Source organism: Acanthopagrus latus, chromosome 19, assembly GCF_904848185.1.
Source record: "Acanthopagrus latus isolate v.2019 chromosome 19, fAcaLat1.1, whole genome shotgun sequence".
Lineage (NCBI taxonomy): Eukaryota > Metazoa > Chordata > Actinopteri > Spariformes > Sparidae > Acanthopagrus > Acanthopagrus latus.
In genome coordinates this window covers 4,784,304-4,804,865 of record NC_051057.1, presented here as the reverse complement: position 1 = coordinate 4,804,865, position 20,562 = coordinate 4,784,304, and the positions used below count along the sequence as shown (strand labels likewise).

The 20,562-nt window shown below is 42.7% G+C and overlaps 1 protein-coding gene across 1 annotated transcript in view; it reads right to left on the bottom strand.

The window, feature by feature from the left end:
* Positions 1-20,562, bottom strand: part of si:dkey-225n22.4 (collagen alpha-1(XXI) chain) — a 56,648-nt gene that overhangs the window by 26,516 nt on the left and 9,570 nt on the right. Inside the window, exons 14-19 of the mRNA XM_037080176.1 lie at positions 19,963-20,016; positions 19,825-19,878; positions 17,804-17,857; positions 17,389-17,442; positions 7,109-7,162; positions 76-120 (exon numbers count right to left, since the gene is read on the bottom strand). Of these exons, the coding sequence (XP_036936071.1) occupies positions 76-120; positions 7,109-7,162; positions 17,389-17,442; positions 17,804-17,857; positions 19,825-19,878; positions 19,963-20,016 (315 nt within the window). The remainder of the gene's footprint in view (positions 1-75; positions 121-7,108; positions 7,163-17,388; positions 17,443-17,803; positions 17,858-19,824; positions 19,879-19,962; positions 20,017-20,562) is intronic.

The window sequence follows — 20,562 nt, the reverse complement described above, 5'->3', positions numbered from 1 at the left end:
AAGAACACACGATAAACAACTGAATGACTGGAAGTAACAAACAATTCTGACAAGTTGAGTCAGGTTACATCTCACCTTTGGTCCCACTGGGCCTGCTTCCCCAGGAGGTCCCTGGACACCCTGTGGACGACACAGTGATTGATAACCAATATTACTAATGGCTTCATCAAGTTTCCAACAACATTTCAGTGGGAGGTCTTTGACATGTACTCAGTTCCACTCATGATACTCTGCTGGATGCACGTAGTGTCTATACTGAAAGCATATGGCCGTGACTCCCATCTGTGTATTGGTACAACTGTGGTTCCACCCGACGTCCACTTACTTGCTCTCAACCACATCACACCATCTTTATTATTATGCTTGTCATTAATGTTGGCCTTAATGGTGAGCTTAACCCAGTATTTCTTTACTTTGGAAACACCAGTTGATAAAACAATCTCCCGTCCAGAACAAGCCATTAAGTGGGCCTTGAATGCCCCACTTACTGGGTCAACAACAAGCAGTCTGCTATTTCCAAGGTCAAATGAGTTGAGCTTCAAACACTTTCACCCATGTTAATGTGACCCTAACCCTAAAAATGGACAAAGAATCTCATTACTGTAACTTGACCCGATAGAAAAACAAGTCAACCTGTTTAGCCATGAATATCAATACAAATATGGCAGATGACACAAACAAGTTTCCACTAGGAGACACTCATTCAAGCATGTGTTGTTGCATAGGTCGGGGGGGGCGAAAACCTGGACAGTACCTGGAGCCCATTGGATAATGCCTGGCGGTAGTTAACAAAACTAAAACTGTTAAGAATCTATCAGCAGGGAGAGGTGGGTAGTATCAGCTGATTAACATTACTCTCTCTCTGTTTCCCTCTCTCTCTATGTCAGCTTGTCTCCTCTCCATTTGTAGATGGCTACAGTGGGGGGGAAATGGAATCAGGGCCAAAAGATCTACTAACAACCACAAAAAACAGCAGGCGAGAGAGGCAAGAAACCAGAGCAGTGACATGTTTTGTCTGTCCAGCTGACTGATCGCCTCCGATCAGGACAGCGTTGCACCCTCGCACTTACACACACACACACATCTGAGACACAAATGGCCACTTACTCGTGAGGTTTACAGTCTTTATATGCCAAAATATTTAGACACTGAGAAGCATGCCAGTTTAGTTTGCATTCAGTGCACAAAACTCTCTAAAACAGCTTTAATTATGCTTTTGGCATCACTGTGTGACAGAACCACTCCCTCTGTCTCTTTTTAGAATTAGATTCAAAATACCTCCAAAAAGCAAACAAGTGCTTTTTTTTTTTTTTTCTGACAATCTTTGGCGGCAAAGCTGGGAGGCCCTAAATTGTGTTCTAGCAGGTTGACAGGTTAACCGCTGGATGTTTAAATAAGCAAGTTTCTGGCTACCCTGGCTACGGCCCTGCATGGACTGTACAGTGTGGCATTGTGTGACAGTACCGCTGCAGGAAATAATGGATGTAAAGCAGGATCCACAATATGTTTCATTCACTCTGTAACCTTCCATATCTTACTCATGAAGTCTTTTTTTTATAATTGTAATTTATCTCTTTTTTCGAATTTTAAATCCGCCCCCTGACAGACGGATGGAAATGTCAGTCAAATTGTGCATACCAGTGTGAGTCTGTCTTTTGGACTCAGGAGATGGTACTGATTGTGACCTCGATAAAGTAAATATGAATGGGGGTCACATTATGCTTGGTCCTGTCATGTCACGCATCGTGTTTCAGATGTCAGCCTGTGATCGAGCGATAGTTGAAGGTTTTGGAGAAGCGGCTCGGTTGAAGACTCCGTACCTGTCATGCAAACACTAATGGATCATACTTGAGGATCAAAGTGCTCAGAATACAGACTACGTGAACCTGCACTGATGTTTAACCACGATAAGTCTGCTGTGTGATAAAGTAAACTAAGTGTAATCCTCGGGGGTTTAAGAAGGTCTGATGGATCCCGATATCAGCAGGTGTATGACATGGTGGCTTTACTTCAGTAACAACATTGTGGGTTTTTTCTCTCTCATTCTCTCTGAATCTGCCAGAGCGCAAGGGATTTTAGTCAATGTCACATTTTCATGTCGGAACAGCCAGAAAGACAAATCGAATTGAATCGAAGCGAGTGATTTGTAGAGGGAGGTAGTGTGATGTCAGGCTGTGATGTCAGATGTTGATTCACTGTTATCAAAACTGAACTGTTAACAGAGGTTCCGTGGCTTTTTAGAGATCAGTTTTTCTGGTAAAAACCAGAGTTGAGCATCGATAAGGCTGGTAACAAACATTTTACCCGGGAAAAAACTTCACAGACACATTAGAGCGAAGCGGGCCCTGCATCATAACATTCAACTGACTCATCCGTCTCTCATCGGTATACCAGCAAGTCTGTGGATGGATGATGATTTATGATCGGTCTTTGGATGATCCCGGTTATTGAAAAACCATCATACCTTCACCTCGAGGTGAGCAGAGGGCAGGGCAGGAAAGGGTAGGATGACAGATGGACTGAGAGGCCAGAGAAAGGAAGGAGGTGGGGGTTTAACAAAGAGTTTTAAGTTTTGGATTGAAAAGCAGTGAATCTGCTCAGGAGTAATGCCAGTAGAAAAGAGTAAAACACTAATCCCAAATGCCATGAAGTCTGAAATGATTCACTGATAAAAGCCAAAACATTTGGTCCAATATGTCATGAAGTCAATCTTTTCAGTTTTGGCTCAAGGCTCTTATGTAATTGAGATGCTGTAAACAGGACGAGCCTTATGTCGAAATCAAATGCAAAGAAAATATTTGCATTGCGTTACTCGAACAAAGTTTGACTGTGGGCTTATTAATTCTTATTCATGGCACCCAGCCACTGGGTGGAATTCAGCATCTGGAGCGGTGTCTGGATGACTGCAGCTTCCAGCGCTCCCTGAGGCTGACTGGCCATCTGTCTCCACTGAGTGGCAGCTTCTTAAAAGGTGTGTTAGAATCAATAAATAGCAACTGTGACCAGCAAGTAGACATAAATTGAATTCAACTGTTTTACCACATTGGTATGAACCAAAACAAAGAGTTTTATCTCTGATCTGAATTCATGCTTCATCAGGTCTGTCGGCCAGACGACAAGCAAGCACCTTTTAAAGCTCGGATCGATCGGCGCTATGCTGTGCTGAGACGTATTTCCGAGACTTACCAGGCGGTCAGACTTCGTAACTCACATCCCTACACGGCAGCCCCCTATTTGCCCTTCAGTTTGTTTCAGTACAAGAAGGTAGTGTTACTGTGATTTTTGCGTCTTCGATTCATTCATGTTGCGTGTTATTTGCACTGCCTCTTCGTGACTTTGAATCTACTTGCACAAAAAAATCATCCTGTGGTGTTAAGAGGATGATGCACTGAACAAAGGCACCGTGTGTGTGTACAAGATATTCAGATCAAATACAGACTACAGCACATTACTTGTGCATAACGGTGAACAGACATTTTCACTGGAACTGCTTTTGTAGTTTCTTAAGCATCTGTATACAGAGTTTAATGACACACCATGGAAAAAGTCATTTACAAGTTGTATTTTTTTCAACTTGTGGGTTCTATAAAATTGTATGTATATTTTACCAACCTGTCCGAAGCCACAGCGATAATGCAAGGTGATGGTTCATGAGCGTAACAGACATCTTACTGCACACTACCAAAATCAGGTGAGCACAAATCAGACACCTTAGTTCCCCTAAAAGTAAAACAAACATCTTCTGTATAAATTATTTCTGTAAATGTCATAGTAAGTGTACTCCCATTTGAAAGGTTCTCCATCAAATTATTAGGACAAGAACCAATTAGTCTGTATTGACAGCATCCCGTGTGTATAAGTGAATTAGTCTGTACGTTAAACAGAGACATTTTATGCATTCTGCATTTTTTTCTAGCAAGAACACCTGTCTGGCTTCCCCTCTGACACTAAACAACATATTCTCAAATCCAGCTGGTAAAGAGGCAACAAATCATCACCATATTAGTTCAAAAGGATAGTTTTAGCTTTAGCTCATCATCCTTCATTCAGGGTTGCATTTGCGATACATGTCAGCACTGCTTGCCCCTTTGTGTCTAAGTCTGTGTGACAATCAAACAGCCTGAAATGAACATGGAGACATTCAGTCTCTGTTACAAGGCAATAACAACTGGGGCGATGCAGTATAGTAAAACTATTTACAATAATTAAATCTGCATTCACAGTTTTTTTTTTTTCTTCCACAGCGTTTCATGTAAACATCAGCTTGATTAGGAAGGGAGGAGGGTTTGGTTTTTTGATGCAGTGGTGAGCTGCTCTGCACGCAATACTGTCTGCTGCTGTGGACTAACGATGGTCTGTGTGTGTGTGTGTGTGTGTGTGTGTGTGTGTGTGTGTGTGTGTGTGTGTGTGTGTGTGTGTTCACATGCATATGTTAACACCATGTCCACTGTAATTTAAATAGCCTCACTGGGTGTCTGGATATCAGCACTGAGGGTTGTGTAATTAGCACAGACAGGAAAACAAGCTCCCAGTTGGTGTGGATATATGTTTGTGCACACAAGTCATGCATGTACGAGTGTTTTGCCTTACGCCCTGCCTCCTATAAAGAGTGTGGTTGTGGGTATGTGACAGTGATGAGTTTAGCAGCCTGACACTTACAGACATGTACAGGATGTAAAAGTGCGAGCGTTTAGAGGACATAAATATGGAACACAACATTCAACAGTTCTCTTGTTGGAGGGCTTGAAGAAATATATAGTGACTTTCCGTATGAATAAACCTGTTTCCGTCTGATATAAAAGTATAAATATAAACAAAGTCTGACATAAACTACAGTGCAGCCAGGAAAGAAAAAAACATCAAAGCCTAGTCCTACAAACAGCATGTGCAACTGAGTGTAGAATAATGTGGAATACATCAAACCACAGTATCTTTTGCTATCCAAGCAATGACCTCCATGGCCTGTCAGAGAACAGGTACAAGAGAGAGAAGACAGAAGCAGACCGTAGCCACAGCAATTTAAACAGAGCTAATCCCCTAGGAATAGCCAACTTTCATAGTGGCAGCAATGTAATTACATCATCACGTGATGCACTACATCCCAAAAAGACTTTTTCCCCGTAAGCTAACATTGTTAAGGGGCGTCTCTAATATGTCAGATACATTGCTTGGAGCATCAAAACCCCCTCAGGATGACTTCACTGTCAGGATTTCAGCCATCCGATCTAATAAAATAGAGCCGCATGGTCCAGTTATTTTCTCCCCATTCAAGTTAGCTGGGCACTAAACCAGAAGTCAGCTCACCCGGACAGCGGAAGTCTAATGCGCATGCTATATGGGCCCCACAAACCAGAAGATCCTGGTATTTTCATACCTGGCTTCAAAGCACCACTGAGCAGCTTTCATAGGAATGAACAGGACTCAGCCTCAAACGCTGTGTTCAGATTTAATGTAACATACCTGCACAGCACAGATGGAGCCAGACAGTGGAACTGCACAACGAAGTCAGGAATATTAACAATAAACACACTCAAAACAGAAAAAATTCCAAACGATTTATCTACACATAACTCATACTTAAGTTGAGAGCTCCCCTCTGAATATACCTTGCTGTATATAAAAAGAGCAGACAGCATTTATAGTAAAGCACTATATCCCTTAGTCACAGCCTAAATAAATACTTGGTATTATGGTGGTATTTCCAATGGCCTGTCATTGCCTCCAGCATGTGTAAGAACTGTCATATTGCAGTATAATCAGATATCATTTTATTTGTTCTGTGAAAAAATGAGGTCAAATAGTTTTTTGACTGACTTTTTTCCCTCCAGTATCTATGGTTTGGATGCACATGGGATCAATAACACCTGGTGAGCATGAATGGATTGCTTACCTGTGGGTAGAAAACAGATTCCTGGCTTTAAAAACAAAGTATTTTTTTTTTAAAAACACTGTTCTTTTTATATTTTCAAGCTGCACTTCATAAACACCACTGCCCCTAGGCATTTATCAAACGCAATAGATGTGTTCCAGTTTGTCGGGAACACCACTCAGAACACAGTTAGCAGGACAGGCAGACTTAATGTTACTGTTGTTTAAGACCACAGGTTTACCTCCTTTGTCATAGTGCTAATTTTTTTCTTTTTTTTTTTCATTACCACAAAGGTCAGTTTTACCTTAACACTGACACCCACTGTGGCATGTGGAGGATGCAGCGTAAGCTTCAGCCTGGATTAATGTGCATGAGAGAGCCTGTGTGGTAGGGCTGACTGGAAAGTGAAATATAGTTTGATGGAGCAAAACATGGTGAAAAACAATAATCTTTAATGCTATAAAGAGGAGTGAAAAATGTCATTGGTCCATTATGAAACTGTGGTTGGACAAATAAGACTAAAGTGGGCCACCACAGTATATTGTTTATTAATGGTTAACACTGCACACTATTAATATTGTCCAGTATACATCTATCTTACATCTCCACATGAAATTTGTATTCTCAAAAATGTATTCTTAATCAGTCCCAACAGATTAACCAATGGTTAAAAAAAAAATATGATAAAAAGTTTAGGACAGCTTTGCCTATTCTAGAGTGTGTGTGTGTGTGTGTGTGTGTGTGTGTGTGTGTGTGTGTGTGTGTGTGTGTGTGTGTGTGCATGTGTGCATGAATGCATGTGTGTGTGTGTCTGTGTGTGTGTGCGCATGCGTGCATGCATGCGTGTGTGTGTGTGTGGGCAGTCAGTTTATAGCACACAGCAGTGTGTAAAAGCAGCAGTGAATTGCGAACTCTCATGTTTATGTCGTGATGACTCTTTCCTACAAACCTTTATGGGACCAGTTAAACACCAGTTACTTGTTACGTCCGCAGAACGCTGAGTTGACAGGAATTATGCTCTGTGAGCAGTCTGCATTCATCAGCAGCTGTAACACTGAGCACCGTGTGATGCGCGCTGTGTTGATGCATTGATCCTCGACTGTTGTAATCGCTGCATATCCATTACAGAGTTTCATTATCAACCCTCAACAACTGGCAGATATCACATGTTCGCAATATAAAACACATGCAGCCTTCTGTAAAACAAATGGAAACTACATATAATCACTGCCAACTCACCTGGGCACCTTGAGCTCCAGCAGCACCCGTTGGTCCTGGCTCCCCCCTCTCTCCCTGAGGACACAATGAACATGTCAGTGTCTTTCCCTGTACAGGTGGTGTTGAGTCCCACAGAATAGCATTAGTTTTACAATGTCTGACCATGATCATGTGTTCATACATTCCTGTGAAATGAATGGATACAATTAGAAGAGGAAACGAGAGTGCATCTACTCGCAGTTAAACACAATGCTGTATAAGTTCAGCAGTGCTATGGAGCAAATCCAAACACTAGATCAGATTAAGATGAAGATCAGGAGAGCCCAGGACAGCTGCAGGACAGAATATCTCAGCTCAAGTTCCACTTACTATTTTTTTTTTTTTTTTCTTCACACAGCTGTCTTCATTAGCAACTGGAAATAGAGTCAGATGGGCAACTGGACGACATTTCCATTCGCTGATAACACTGACATAACTACATAACACGGGCAGGTTCATAACTGAACTTACAGAAGTAAAGTAGCAATTTGAATCCACAGTGTTATAAAGTCATTTAGCATTTAAATCATAGCACTTATGCACTTGAGGTATCCTTGATAAATTGTAGCTCTGATGCTGAGATGAGGGCTTGAAAATTGTTTCTATTTTTTCATATCCGTGTATTATCCTTGTGGCTTCCTTCTGGTAGCAAACGCAATTCTTGTAAGTCGCTTTACAAAAGGGTCTGCTAAATGCTAAGAAATGTAAATGTACAGTAAATGTAAATGTTATTTAGTTCCAGTTGATGCAAAACCTTTGGTCATCATAAAAACAGCAGTTATGGTGAAAGATTAGATCTTTAATTACAATTATAATGCACTTTGTTGTCCTCACTATTGTTGAAGACAGAAAAAGTGGCGAAGCATTCAAACACTGCATCAGTTGTCAAGTTAGTCACTACAAAATCTGTTTCTCCATTTGTCAAGTCTCGAACACAAAAGTCATCTTTCAGTGCTGCTTGTGTCTGGGGGAACTGTTTGGATGTGGCTTGCAGTGAGTTTATCCGCGGCCGTGGCTGACGTATGAACACCAGCTTGTGTGGCGAGTCCTGTGGTCAGGGATCTTGCAGGGAGCCGGAGGCTTGTGTGAAAACAAAAAAAAAAAAAAAAAAATGAACAGCGACAAACAAACACATTTTAAGCCACATCACGGCACGCAAATAAAGTTTTAACCGTCCGCGAGACACCAAAGAATCCACTGCTCAGACCTCTCCATGCTGTTTAACTGCGCTTGCTGGATGTTATTACATCAAAAGTGGTGTGTGACCAGGTTCCAGTGTGGACCGCTGTAATATCTGACACTGGCAGTGAACATGTGAAAGAAGCTGTAAAATGTATTGTGGTACTTCAAGCCATTCATTTGTAAGGTTGCATGATATTGCCCGCGGTGCTCTGACGCATGACTGCTTATCATACAGATGCAGGCAAAGACAATCTGTTGATTTCTGCAAAATATATATCAAACACGCACAACCTAAAGACTTTGTGTGTCCTGTGCAACACGGGTAAATGATCTGAACACTATCGTAAAACAGAACATGTTAAAGATGAAACATTTGCGAGTTGGAATCCACTCTACCTCAGCTGTTACTGTCCCGTACCTTATCAATAATCACAGTACTAATTACTTTCGTTTAAAGAGGACTAATATTATTGAAAATAACAGCAGACACAAGCTTAACCGTGCGACCCTGAGATCCTCAGACAGAGAACTCGACAGCTTGAGTGCCTGGCAGACTTCGCAGATAAGCTCCGAAGAATTCATCGATAAAATCTTCAAATCGATTCCGTAACTCGGAGGCAGAAAGTGAAGGGCAGCGAGGATTAGTGTAATTTGATTGTACCTCCTTGGGTTTTGCTCACGCCTGGCAGCCGCGCCTCACACAGACTGCAGACAGGAGATACATCTCTCCGTCCGAGCCCAGAATGAAAGGGATTAGACCAATCGAGCCCGCAGCAAATTCTGCCGTGAATTAAAAAAAATAAATAAAAATGTGATGGCGTTCATCAGCTGAGGTGCGAAAGACGTAGCCGGAGCCTTAATATTACACGACAGACTGGACCGTGGGAGGCTGATGAGGCTGTTGCCATCCACGCAGCAGCCTCAGGTGTCAGGTTTCATTCAGGTTGTGAAGGCTCAGCGTGTATTCAGATATGACCCGACCTCTCAGCTGAATGCTGAGTGAAGGGTTCGCTAAATACAAGTGTCACTTAATGTAAGGAGTCTTTTTTTTGATGTCAGACTGCATCTACTGGATACAAAGGACCATTTGTGAAACATGCCCCTGTATGTGTCACAGCACATCTGAAGGGCTTAAAGGTCCCATGTTGTAGCTTTTTTTTTTATTATTATTATACAGCAGATCCAGGTGCTGCATGAACACTGTGACTGCGCCCAGTCCACGAAGAAGTGCACACAGCCTGTATTCAAAAACCATGCCCCCAAACAAGCTGTCAGGACTTCCGTAAGGAAGAGCTGAGGTCAAAATAAAGGTGAAGCAGTTTTACAGCAGTTGGACAGAATGTCGTGAAACTCGGTGCAGATTTTCAGGCCCCTGAAGGTCTGATTGTTCATCTCGGGCCACCAGCAGATGGATATGGATAAGGTCGATACCTTCTATTGTCTCTCTCTGCTGTCACTGCACCCACTTCAGAGCCTCACCCCACCACCAGCCCACTGCCATCAGTGTCACTCTTCTGTCCTTGTACATCCATCTAATTAACAGGGTCAACTCCAGAATCTTTGGCAGTTAAAGCCCCTGCAGCCATGTTGCCTTGTGTTTTTTTCCTGACAGAACAACAGCCTCACAGAGCAGCGAGCACGGCTGTAGACTCAAAGCGTTGTAAGGATTTTGAGGACAGTATGAAGAAAAAAAAAAAAACATGTTCAATTAAATCCTTTTACAAGATCAAATAAAACAAGACGTTCAAACATTTTTACACACGTTTCTGCATTTATTGTCCTAAACTTCTAAAATCATGGCTCTTGACGCGGTGCTCGGGCCTTTGGAGATAACCCGTGGACTTGACCGAGCACTGCAGGACTTCGAGTGTGACACCATGAGGTTTTCTTTCCTGTTCGAGCTCCCTGCAGACACAGAGGTTACCAGGTCCCACCAGCATATATTTTAAGTGCGGCGCTCTGCACTTGAGGCAGCGAGGAAACAACTGAATTAGCTCTCCACTGCGTCTGTTTTCTTTTGAAGTGTCTCGCCGCACTACGCACATAAACCCGTAAGGGCAGCAGACCTCATAATTACACAGTCAAGACGCCCACCGCGGCCCAATAAATGACAAAATGACATAAATCTCTGGATGGCTAGAACAAGAGAAAATAGACAAGTGCGCAGAGACCAGGCGCACACTGTCCTGTAAGCTGGCTAATCTGCTGTTCAGCCTGCCACATATTGTTTAAGACTAAAGACACTGTGACATGAAGGAATTCTAGTGGGGCATCTGGAACAAAAGTCAATAAAAGATAAAGACAGCCAGCAGAACAAAACAATGACAAACTAGACCATGTCTGACCAGATACTTTTATGACAGAGGATCAAACTAACTGCTCGCTCTGTGCTGGGAGTGAATTACAAGACAGGCGATTCTACGAGTTCATCGTTTGTTTTTGATTTGGCAGGAGCATTTTGTCGCCCTCCCATTCACACAGATCTCTGGCCTAGGGTTAGGTCAACCACAACTGTGGGTTTGAATTTGCTATCGTGTCATTTTTGCCCCCTTTATGTTGGAAAGTACATAAATTCATCTCAAACTGATGTAAGTGTAACATACTTCCGTGCGTCCCCTTATGGCGGCGTGGATGATAAGCAATACATCCACTGGATGGGGAGGCTGTGATTGTGAACCCAGAATTCTTCAGTGGTGCTGCGCAGCCTTCATCCGCAGACAAAGCAGCCAGAAAAGGTTCACAGAGACAGACGAAATGAAGGACGTACGGACAGAGGGTTTCTTCTGTATCCATATCTAAATTTACCAAACAGGCCCAGACAGCTACTAAGAAGATGTTTCATTGCTCTCATTGGTTGTGGGTGAATCCGAATGGGTCTTGGAAAGATGCTAAATTAACTGAGAGGTTCCAGAGTAATTTCAATTAGCAAGTCGGTCTGCTGATATCAGGTTATGCCCCAAGTGAAAGTATGTCAGGAGTGATCGAGCCAAGGGATGCAGCTTCAGTGGGAATAGAGATAGAAGAGAACGAAGCGACAGAAAAGATAGATAAGATATTAGATAGATATAGATATTAATATATGTATTTTCTTATCCATGGAGACTTGGACATGACAAGAAAAGACTAGACAAACTTGGCCCAAACTTTTTTAAGTTTTAAAACAACCCCCATCAGATCAAATGAAGATTGGCAACTAGGGGCATTCAGGTCACCCAATGATATACTGACTGTGCTATAGGAGCTGCAGTGTGTAGTTACACTCTATGATGGTCAAAGGGGCTTCAGATGAGGCTGGTTTTCAGTGACGGGGTAAAACTCCCTTGTATCGCAGCATGATGCTAAAATCAGCTTTAACTGGACGGTGGCTGTGGGGATATCAGAAAAACTGCATCAGTATCGCATCAGCACCAATGTTCCAGTGGCTGTCAGGCTCTTCAACACACACACACACACACCATATTTTCAACACCTATACTTATTGTACCAAGTTCCGAGAGCGCTGACTGTCAGCAGACTGTCAACGAGCTCAGACTTGACTGATCGATTCCAACTTCAAATTATGTCTCTACCCCAGGAAACTGTTGTGTATAAATGAGCAGGGTCTGCGTGTGTGTGTGTGTGTGCACATGCGTGTGTGCGTTTCGAGGGATGTGCCTCATTTGCCTCACTCTGAGCATTTACATGAGTAAAACAGCACCCAATGTGCCTCCATAATCACCATGATTGATCACCTCATTAAATAGTTTGATGTATCACGGTGTAGCTATTACATGTCTTTAGTAGAATTCATTGTTCTAGACATATTTCATTGTGCATCAAAGTGGGGGTGAGTGTTGGAGGCCACCAGGGTTCTTTAAGTAAAAGGCCTCTTCGCTTTCTGCACAGAAAAGAGAGTGAGTCAACGGCGTAAAAGACAAAATGGTCCTGTTATGAAATCATCTGGTCTTGGATTCTGCATTTTGGATGCATTCAGTATCCATGGTACAGGGCGCCATGGCAAGAATATTGGCCAAAAATATTGAAGTCATGAGTTGTTCAAAAACACCCCCTCCATAACATTATCTGCACATCAGGAGCACTTTGGGGTTCAGTATCTTGCCCAAGGACACTTCGACATGCAGACCAGGGGAATCAATCCAGAGACCTTCGGATATCATAACAAGACGCTGGCTCTACCCCTGAGCCGCGGCCGCCTGCCTGTGTGAATGGGGCTTCAATGCTCCTTGCTTCCAAATAAATATGTTTTACTCTCACAGTTTTCTTATCTGTTGTTAGTGAGTGGTGAGTTTATTAAAGTGTTTTCCACATCAGTAGTTTCACCACAACCACTTGACCCCCGGGAGGGTCTGTGCATCTGCACTTGTGGTAAACAACTGATGATTTGGAGGTCCGACAGCTGGCAGGATGGAGGGGCTGATACTTATATATGTAGTTAGGAGCTCTCTGAACTTACTGCTAAATTACAAGCACAAGTTAAAAATAGACCCAGTGGCTTCCCTCTGATTTGTGGCGGAGCTCTATTGTCATGTGTTTGCTTATTCAAGCAACCTAATTGAAAGCATCCGGTTGTTTCTTTGGTCTTCATGACACAATTCTGCCAACGCTGTTTAACTTTTTGTCTTGTGTTTTGGGAAGATTCCCATTTAAAAACGCAAAACCATGTTTCCGAATGTCTACTCACAGGTAACAGTTGTGCTATTAGTAATTATAGGGAAGGGGTGCGTGATGTACAGCATCTTTATCTCTCTGTGACATGAAAACCTCACACAGCTGCATCACAAAATCCATAATTTTGGGTGTAGAACACTTTCTGTCTGATAATAAGAGACCTCCGACCACGACGCTGACAATCTTTAACTTGCTCCGCTTTAGTGTGAAACATCAAATCCCAAATCGTTTGACGTTGCATTCCACGTCGCTGAAAGAAAGTTTAATGTGTATGTGTGAGGGAGCGTGTGATTAAAGAGCGCGCTGACAGCCTTAAGCCTTGTACAGTATATCTAAGTTTAGGCCTCATTAACATTCAATGGCGCTGTCATGGATGGGTGGCGGGAATTATTTACAGTCAAAAGAGGATATTTCCTCAGGCGGCGACCACACTGGGAGGTAATCTGGTTCTGCACGGATCACATCTGGATCCCCCCCTTTTTACAGCTTTGCTATCGCTGGGTGTTCACTCGCACTCCGGCACTTGTACAAGCATACAGTACAGCGGTATTTACAGGTCACATTATGATGATTTCACAACACTGTTACAAAAGATCTATGACAATAAAAATATCTGACTAAGAGCGAGGCCGTGGCCAGCACTTTGGCCAATGGTCTAATTACTGCTTCAAAGGATCAGCCTTGGAGAAAGTCCTCCATGTGGTAACACTTGAACATTGACTCCTTCTCAGGTCATTAAAACCCCCCAAATTCCCAGGAACAACACTGAGGACGTGACCCCAGTAATGCTGGAAGTGTTACAGGTTAAATAGTAAGAGGCTTGTTGGCAACAGAAATCTAGGCTGTAAAGACACTAAATTCAGCCACTAAAACTAACCATAAACTTACCTCACTGTGGTTTAAGAAAGACAGAACTGCTTCACTCAGTTGATTTCTTGTTACAACAGCTGAATCGAAACCTTGTGCGACCTGTGACACTCTCTGCTCACCTGTTGTTTATCTACATCAAGACTGCTCCAAAATAAATGTCCTTGTCAGACTCCAACAAACATTCGAGGAAACCCGACATGTGCAGCCAAAGCGCTTCTTGTTAAATTCAGAGGTTCATGACGGGCCAGCAAGGGAAAATTAGATTCATGACCAACACTGGGTCCTTTGCCATTTGATTTGCATTGTGCCCAGCTTAAGAGGGAACAGTGTGAGAGTAAATATCTCAAATGTCTCAACATGGTAGGAAGTGCCTGCTGTTAAACTAAAACTGCATTTGTAGCATTCTCCTTGCATCTAAACTCTGTCCTTCTGACCTCAACACTCCATTAGTCCTTCTCATAGCTCACGTTGCTTTGTTCTGTTAGAAGCAGTCCGTTCCTTGATAATCATTAGGACGTTCAATGTTCCCTGACGTTGTTTGCGGGAGGAAATTCGGTCTGTTTGTTGGTTTTGTGGACTCTGTCATGCAACTCAGTTCCGGCCAACTGGACTGTTCCAGGAATTTTTGAGACATCTGGCAGGCTAGCGAGCCCTACAGGCACTTTTGTTTCGCTGTGTATTAACATAACATATGTAAACACTGAATCAGTCAGTCAGTCAGTCAAGCTGGTGATGTAAAGAGCCAGAGGTGGCTCTATTACCACTCGTTGAAACGGGTACAACGCCACCTATCGTACCGGGGTATGACAGGCATTGGCCAATAATTCGATTTTCTCACCAGCATGTATACTTAGATAACTGCAAAGCTCTATCACACTTCCTGTCTGAGGGTCCTGGTGAGAGAGTCTGATGGCTCATGGTAAGTGAGCCCTAACAACAAAGTTTACATGCTCCAGGTACCTTGACCCCTCTGCATGACATACTATGCAGCCCTGGGACCACTACAGCTGCTAGGACACCCACTGCACTGTTGAATTTGGAAGGATAGTTCTAGCAACATTGAAGTACTAAAGCAGGAAGTGTTCTGATGTTCAGCAGAAGATATTGAGGTTGAGGACGTAGATCTGTAGAAAAGCTTTGAGTCTTATCTATGCCTGAAATCAGCTGAGACTTGTCAACAATGTAGTTTCTGAAAATGTGTTTAGCAAAGTGACGTTTATTAGGATTGGGTAAACTTCAGCAGGGAAGACACTGCTTACTGTCTTTCCTAAACACACTTACCACAGCGCCCAGCCCTAACCCATCCAGACATCCACACATGGAAGCCAACTGTGGACTGTTTCAGCTCCATGTGCACCACCACCCTCCACTTGGTGCAGAGCAGTTCCAGATTTTGGGGGAAAGTAGTTTATTGTGATAACAGGAAGAGTCCCAAATTGCCGCGCAGGCTGCCAGTGGAACTGGGAGAACACTCGAGGGAATTCAGAGACGACTCAAAATAGCTTCACACACTTGTAGCTGGTGGGCGTGCGCACATGCTTGCAGATGTGTGAGCGTGCTGTTCCATTTAGCCACTTGTTCTTTTCAAGTTACCACAAGAGAACATCCCATACAGTGTGGCCTGCGACCCTGTAGCAGTGTTAATTTCATTAGCTGAAAAAAGAGGAGAGTGTTTTCAGATTTACCGTTTGACCTCATATCAGTGCATGCAAGCCTGTTTGATGATATCACATAATATTTTTTTTTTTTTTTTAAAAATAAGGACCATGTTGACTGAGAGATCCTTTGTTTCGCTTTCACACTGGAAACTACCCACATTCCCTCTGTGGAGCCACTGCAAAAACAAAGTTGTGCTACAGTGCGCTGCAGTTCATCCTGAGCACTATCCTGGCTTTAAATTCTTCAGCCTGGCCACAGAGGAGGTTTGATTGCTACATTATACGGCACAGTCAGGCACCAGGGCTTGAGCTTGTTCTGTCATTTACATTCATTTGCGGCGTTTAAGTGCTTCATCGCGCGGCAACTGAGTGCACAAATTTAGATTCCTGCAGACATGTCATATGACAAAAAGCTTACATTTGAAAGAACCAGACCAGGGTTTGTGCATGCCGTAGTCCATTTAGTGTAAAGGATGTAGGCTTTGCGTTTACTGCTGACCATTTCTTTAAAGCAGAGAGCTGTTTGAATTGTGATGTACTCACATTACACACAGCCTTTTGGTATCTTTTTTTTTTTTTTTTTTTTTTTTTTTTTACAGACTTAATTTGTAGCAGCTACAACTTTCTTTAATTAAATAGTGAGCTAGTAAGTAAGGCTTGCCTGTGCTTTGATCTAAATTACATATGTGGATATAGATGCAGTATTTTTTCGTACTTTCGGCTATAATTTCAGTTAAGATAAATGCTGACACTACGGCATACAATGATATTTAAAGATGTGCTCAGACAGGATGTGAAGCACAATTTATATGCAATGTGATGGCCTGATTGTCACGTAAGTTGCACGGAGAGATGCAAATTCACTCAAAGTTAAACCTGCAGCGAGAGTAAAGACATGTCCACACAAGTTGGCAAAAAATGCTCTCTTATCACGGGTCTTTGTAAAGACTCTTCACAGTCGTACAGAGATGACAAGAGAGGAGCAACAAAAAAAACAGAAACGAACTACAGCTGAGCTCGGAGATCAGTCAGCGTCAGAGTTGTCACACACAGTCAGTGCAGTCTTAACTACAGCTAAAATCAGTACAGAGAGCAAAGAAAATGTGCATCAAGATAGCTTTTAAAAGATAGCTTTTAAAAAGGCAGGAATTCACATCTTTTAAAGCCGGCACACAGCTCCACTGCATATTTGCTCAAGCTGAACATTTTAGAGTGTTTTCAGTGGAAAAAGTAAAATTGTGTGGGGTGCAGAGCTTCTGGAGGAATAGACATCTGCAGTAACATCAGGTTCTGCTCTGATCTGTAGCCATTTAATGATGGGAGGAGAGCTCAGAGATTGCTTTCATTTCATTTTCTGGATTAAATAGGGATTCATCCTGTTTATCAACCTGACTGCGGCAGTGTTCCGCGGATGTGACCTCCGTTGTCAGGTGTTTATGTTCTGTAATGTTGACTGCTGACTGGAGCTGGAGGGGAAATGTACTTTACTTCCTGAACGTAACGTTACGGAGAGAGGAAGGGAGAAAGAAGAGAGAGAACCACAGGTCGGTGAGAGGCTGACCTGAATCCAAACACACAGACACAAGCGAAGACTGCCGCTACTCAGTAGCTTACTGTTAATGTACAGTCAAAATCCTCTGGCTGTTTAGAAAAAATAAACACTTGCATAAGAAAGTGAATAAACACAAATGTTCCTGCGGTCAAAACATCTGGTGGGAAGGTTTCCCAGAACAGTGGAGGCTGTCCTAGCAGCACACCACATCAATCCCAATGGTTTTGCGATGAAGTTTTCAACAACGAAGCAGTGTGATGTCTGGATGTCCACAAACTGTACTTTGGGCTAAGCAGCATATGTGTCTCCTGGTAGCAAAATCCTGCACTGACCTTTGGTCCCTGTGGTCCAACCAATCCACCGGTGCCTGGTAGTCCTGGCTCCCCCTGGTTGGACATTAAACACACTCTGAGAGGCAAAGTGGAGCAGCAGCAGCAGCCAAATGCAACACTATTACAGCAATTATCTGTCCCACTTGAAATACTGCAATGCTAATAGTGCTGTGACAGGAGGAAATCCTAAACACACACACATGCCCGGAGGAAGCCAAACCTCCAGAATAACAGACCAGTTCTATTTCTCTATTTTGGAGTAGAATTATTTACTCTACATCTGGTTTGATGTGGTCACGTTTTTACATCTGGCATAATATTCTATTTTCAGGTTTCATGTCCTGTCAATTAAGGTGGTTTTCATGAATTTTGTTTACATTTAGACACATGACTGTTGAACAGAGCTTGATCTTACCATTGGTCCAGCTTCACCTGGAGTCCCCGGCTCGCCTCTCTCACCGGGAAGACCCTGCATTCAAAGACTAATGTTAGAATCAATAGTGTATCTAGTGACATTGCATGAATGTTAATCAAATCAGATTAAATCATATAAGAAAGACAATACTGACTGCATTATACCAAATTTGAAGGCAATATTTTGGTTCCATATATTAGTCTAGCCCTCATTATGGTGCTCTGTTGGAGGGACACAAAAAAGTCTCTTTAAAGGACCGTTCCAGAATTTCACTTTATGTCCCGTTGGGTGCTGCGGTGTGATGCCAAAAAAGCTTCTTCCACCGGGAGGATTTCTTACTGACAGGAACATGAATCGCCTCATCACTGGAGCAAGATGATCACAGTGAACGTGGTGAAATGAGCCTACAAATAAGGCCACTAAGTATAGCCACTTGAAGTGGTTCTAAAATAAATTGAGGGTTCCTATGTACAGTGTATGTATATGAGTGGTGCTCCTGACATCAGGGCGTGGTATGGTACTCCTGGTTCATTTCCACATTTATGTACTTTACATAAATATATACAAGATATACATAAACATTTATGACATTCAACAGACTTTCTTATTCAGCAAAATGCTTTCCAGCTGTATCAGTAAGACAAGACTATCATCAGATCCAACATCGATTTTATCAATTTCAAATTTGCCTGTGGGAAAATGAATGGTAATTTGATAGGATTAGTTAGGACTCTAGTAAGACGTGGGACTGTGTATTTCAACAAAAGAGAACAATTGTTTTTGAACAAACCTTTGTGGCCATTAGAGTCTAGATTTCTGAGTTTACGAGGTGCATTTCAGTGCATTTGTATGCGTCACAAAGTCTCTGTCACTGTGCTGTGTGTGGAACTCCCGCAGAGACAGAGCCTGTAAATGACACCAAAACTCGGTAGGGAGACTGCATAGTTTTTAATTACATGGCTGTTTTGGTACAAACATTTATATGTCAGTGCAGCAGACTGCCTTTAGAGATTTGCTCGCCAAACAGAAAAGCTGCCTGTATTTGACAATCAGTGGGTGTTGAGAGAGCAGCGAGAGCAGCGAGAGCAGCGAGAGCAGCGAGAGCACTTCGCTCTTCTACATCAGCTGGCTGGCTGGAATCGCCATCGCTGAGAGCAAAAAAGCTCACTCAGCGAAGTCACAACTGTTTTGGCGCCTCAGTGGTGGAACGAACTCCCGACCAATGTCAGGACAGCAGAGTCACTTGCCATCTCCCACGAAAGACTCATATGTTCAGCCTTTACCTCAACCCTGCATAGCATGAATTTTAACATAGTAATGCAGTGAAATAACATCCCTCACATAACACAGCCTGAGTTAAGTAGGTAGCGTATTTTGTATGTAACAGAAGTATTGCAGTGAATGATACCCAAACCATGATGTCTAACTATATATCTAAACCTAAGCATGTATTTGTCTTGCCTTGACTACAGGTTTTTTTTTTTTGTCAAAATGTAACCAAGCTGCCGGTGGACAATAAAGGTCAGCTACAGGTGTCGCTGTGCACGATGAATGAATGGTAATATATGTTGTTTTGGGAAATGAAGAGAATCAACCTATTCAGTTGTTTGAGTATGAGGATCTGCTGACTTAACAATTTCAGCCAACGTCAATGACAACTGCCAATAACAGGGACCAGGGCCGGCTCAAGGCATAAGCGAACTAAGCAGCTGCTTGGGGCCCCCTGGCCACCAGGGGAACCCCAATCAAGAATATTATTTATTTATTTATCGACATATTAAATGAATTAAACAAGTGACATAAATGAATGAATAAGTCAATTCATTTGTGTCAATAATTGCACAGGTGACTCTGCAGTGGTGGTAGGGGGGCCCCAAATCAAATTCTGCTTAGGGCCCCCAAAAGGCTTGGGCCGGCACTGACAGGGACTACAGTAGAACTGCAACAGCAACGACAAACGACAATGACATTGTCCCAATTGTCCTCCATCATAAAAAATCCTCTATGCATCACAGCCTCACCTTCAGTCCTGGGGGTCCTGGGTTTCCTGGTAAGCCTGGTTCGCCTCTGTCTCCCTGGGCAGCATCAAAACAATCAGGTTCTATCAGTACCAGCAAGCAGATTAGAAACAACACAACACTGCTTCGTTAAAGACTCACCATGACACCTTTCAGACCGGGCTCCCCTCTCGCTCCTGCTGGGCCACTTTCACCCTTCCCAGTTAGGATAAAGACAGTACGAGTAAGCAATCAAGGTCAGCCACTTTTTTTCACTTAATGAATACATGAATGGTATCAAACATTTAAAAACAAGGTCTATTACGTGACTTATAATACACGTCTGTGTAATGTTGAAGCACATTCTCATGAATCTCCAGCGAGCAAGAAAGTTCAGAGCATTTACATTTGTCGATCAAACTCCAAGAGGGAGACGTTGGTCATCAAATGCTGGATGACTGAAGCTCATTAACCTACAGATGTTAAACTGACAAACTGAATATAAAGGCCACATTTGGTTTATATTGAGTGGATCCAGAACACGATCCCAAACCTAACAGGAAGCTAATGTGGTCATGTCTGCATTTAAAATGACAGGACTGAAAACCATCTTGCGATTTCATAAACTTGAGGAAATCCATTAAGGTCCTTTCTACTTGGAACCATGGAACTGATATCTGTGTATAAATCAAGGACAACTCAAATGTAATTCTCTTACCACAACACAACACTCTGAAGAGCTGTCTTTAATACAGACATTTA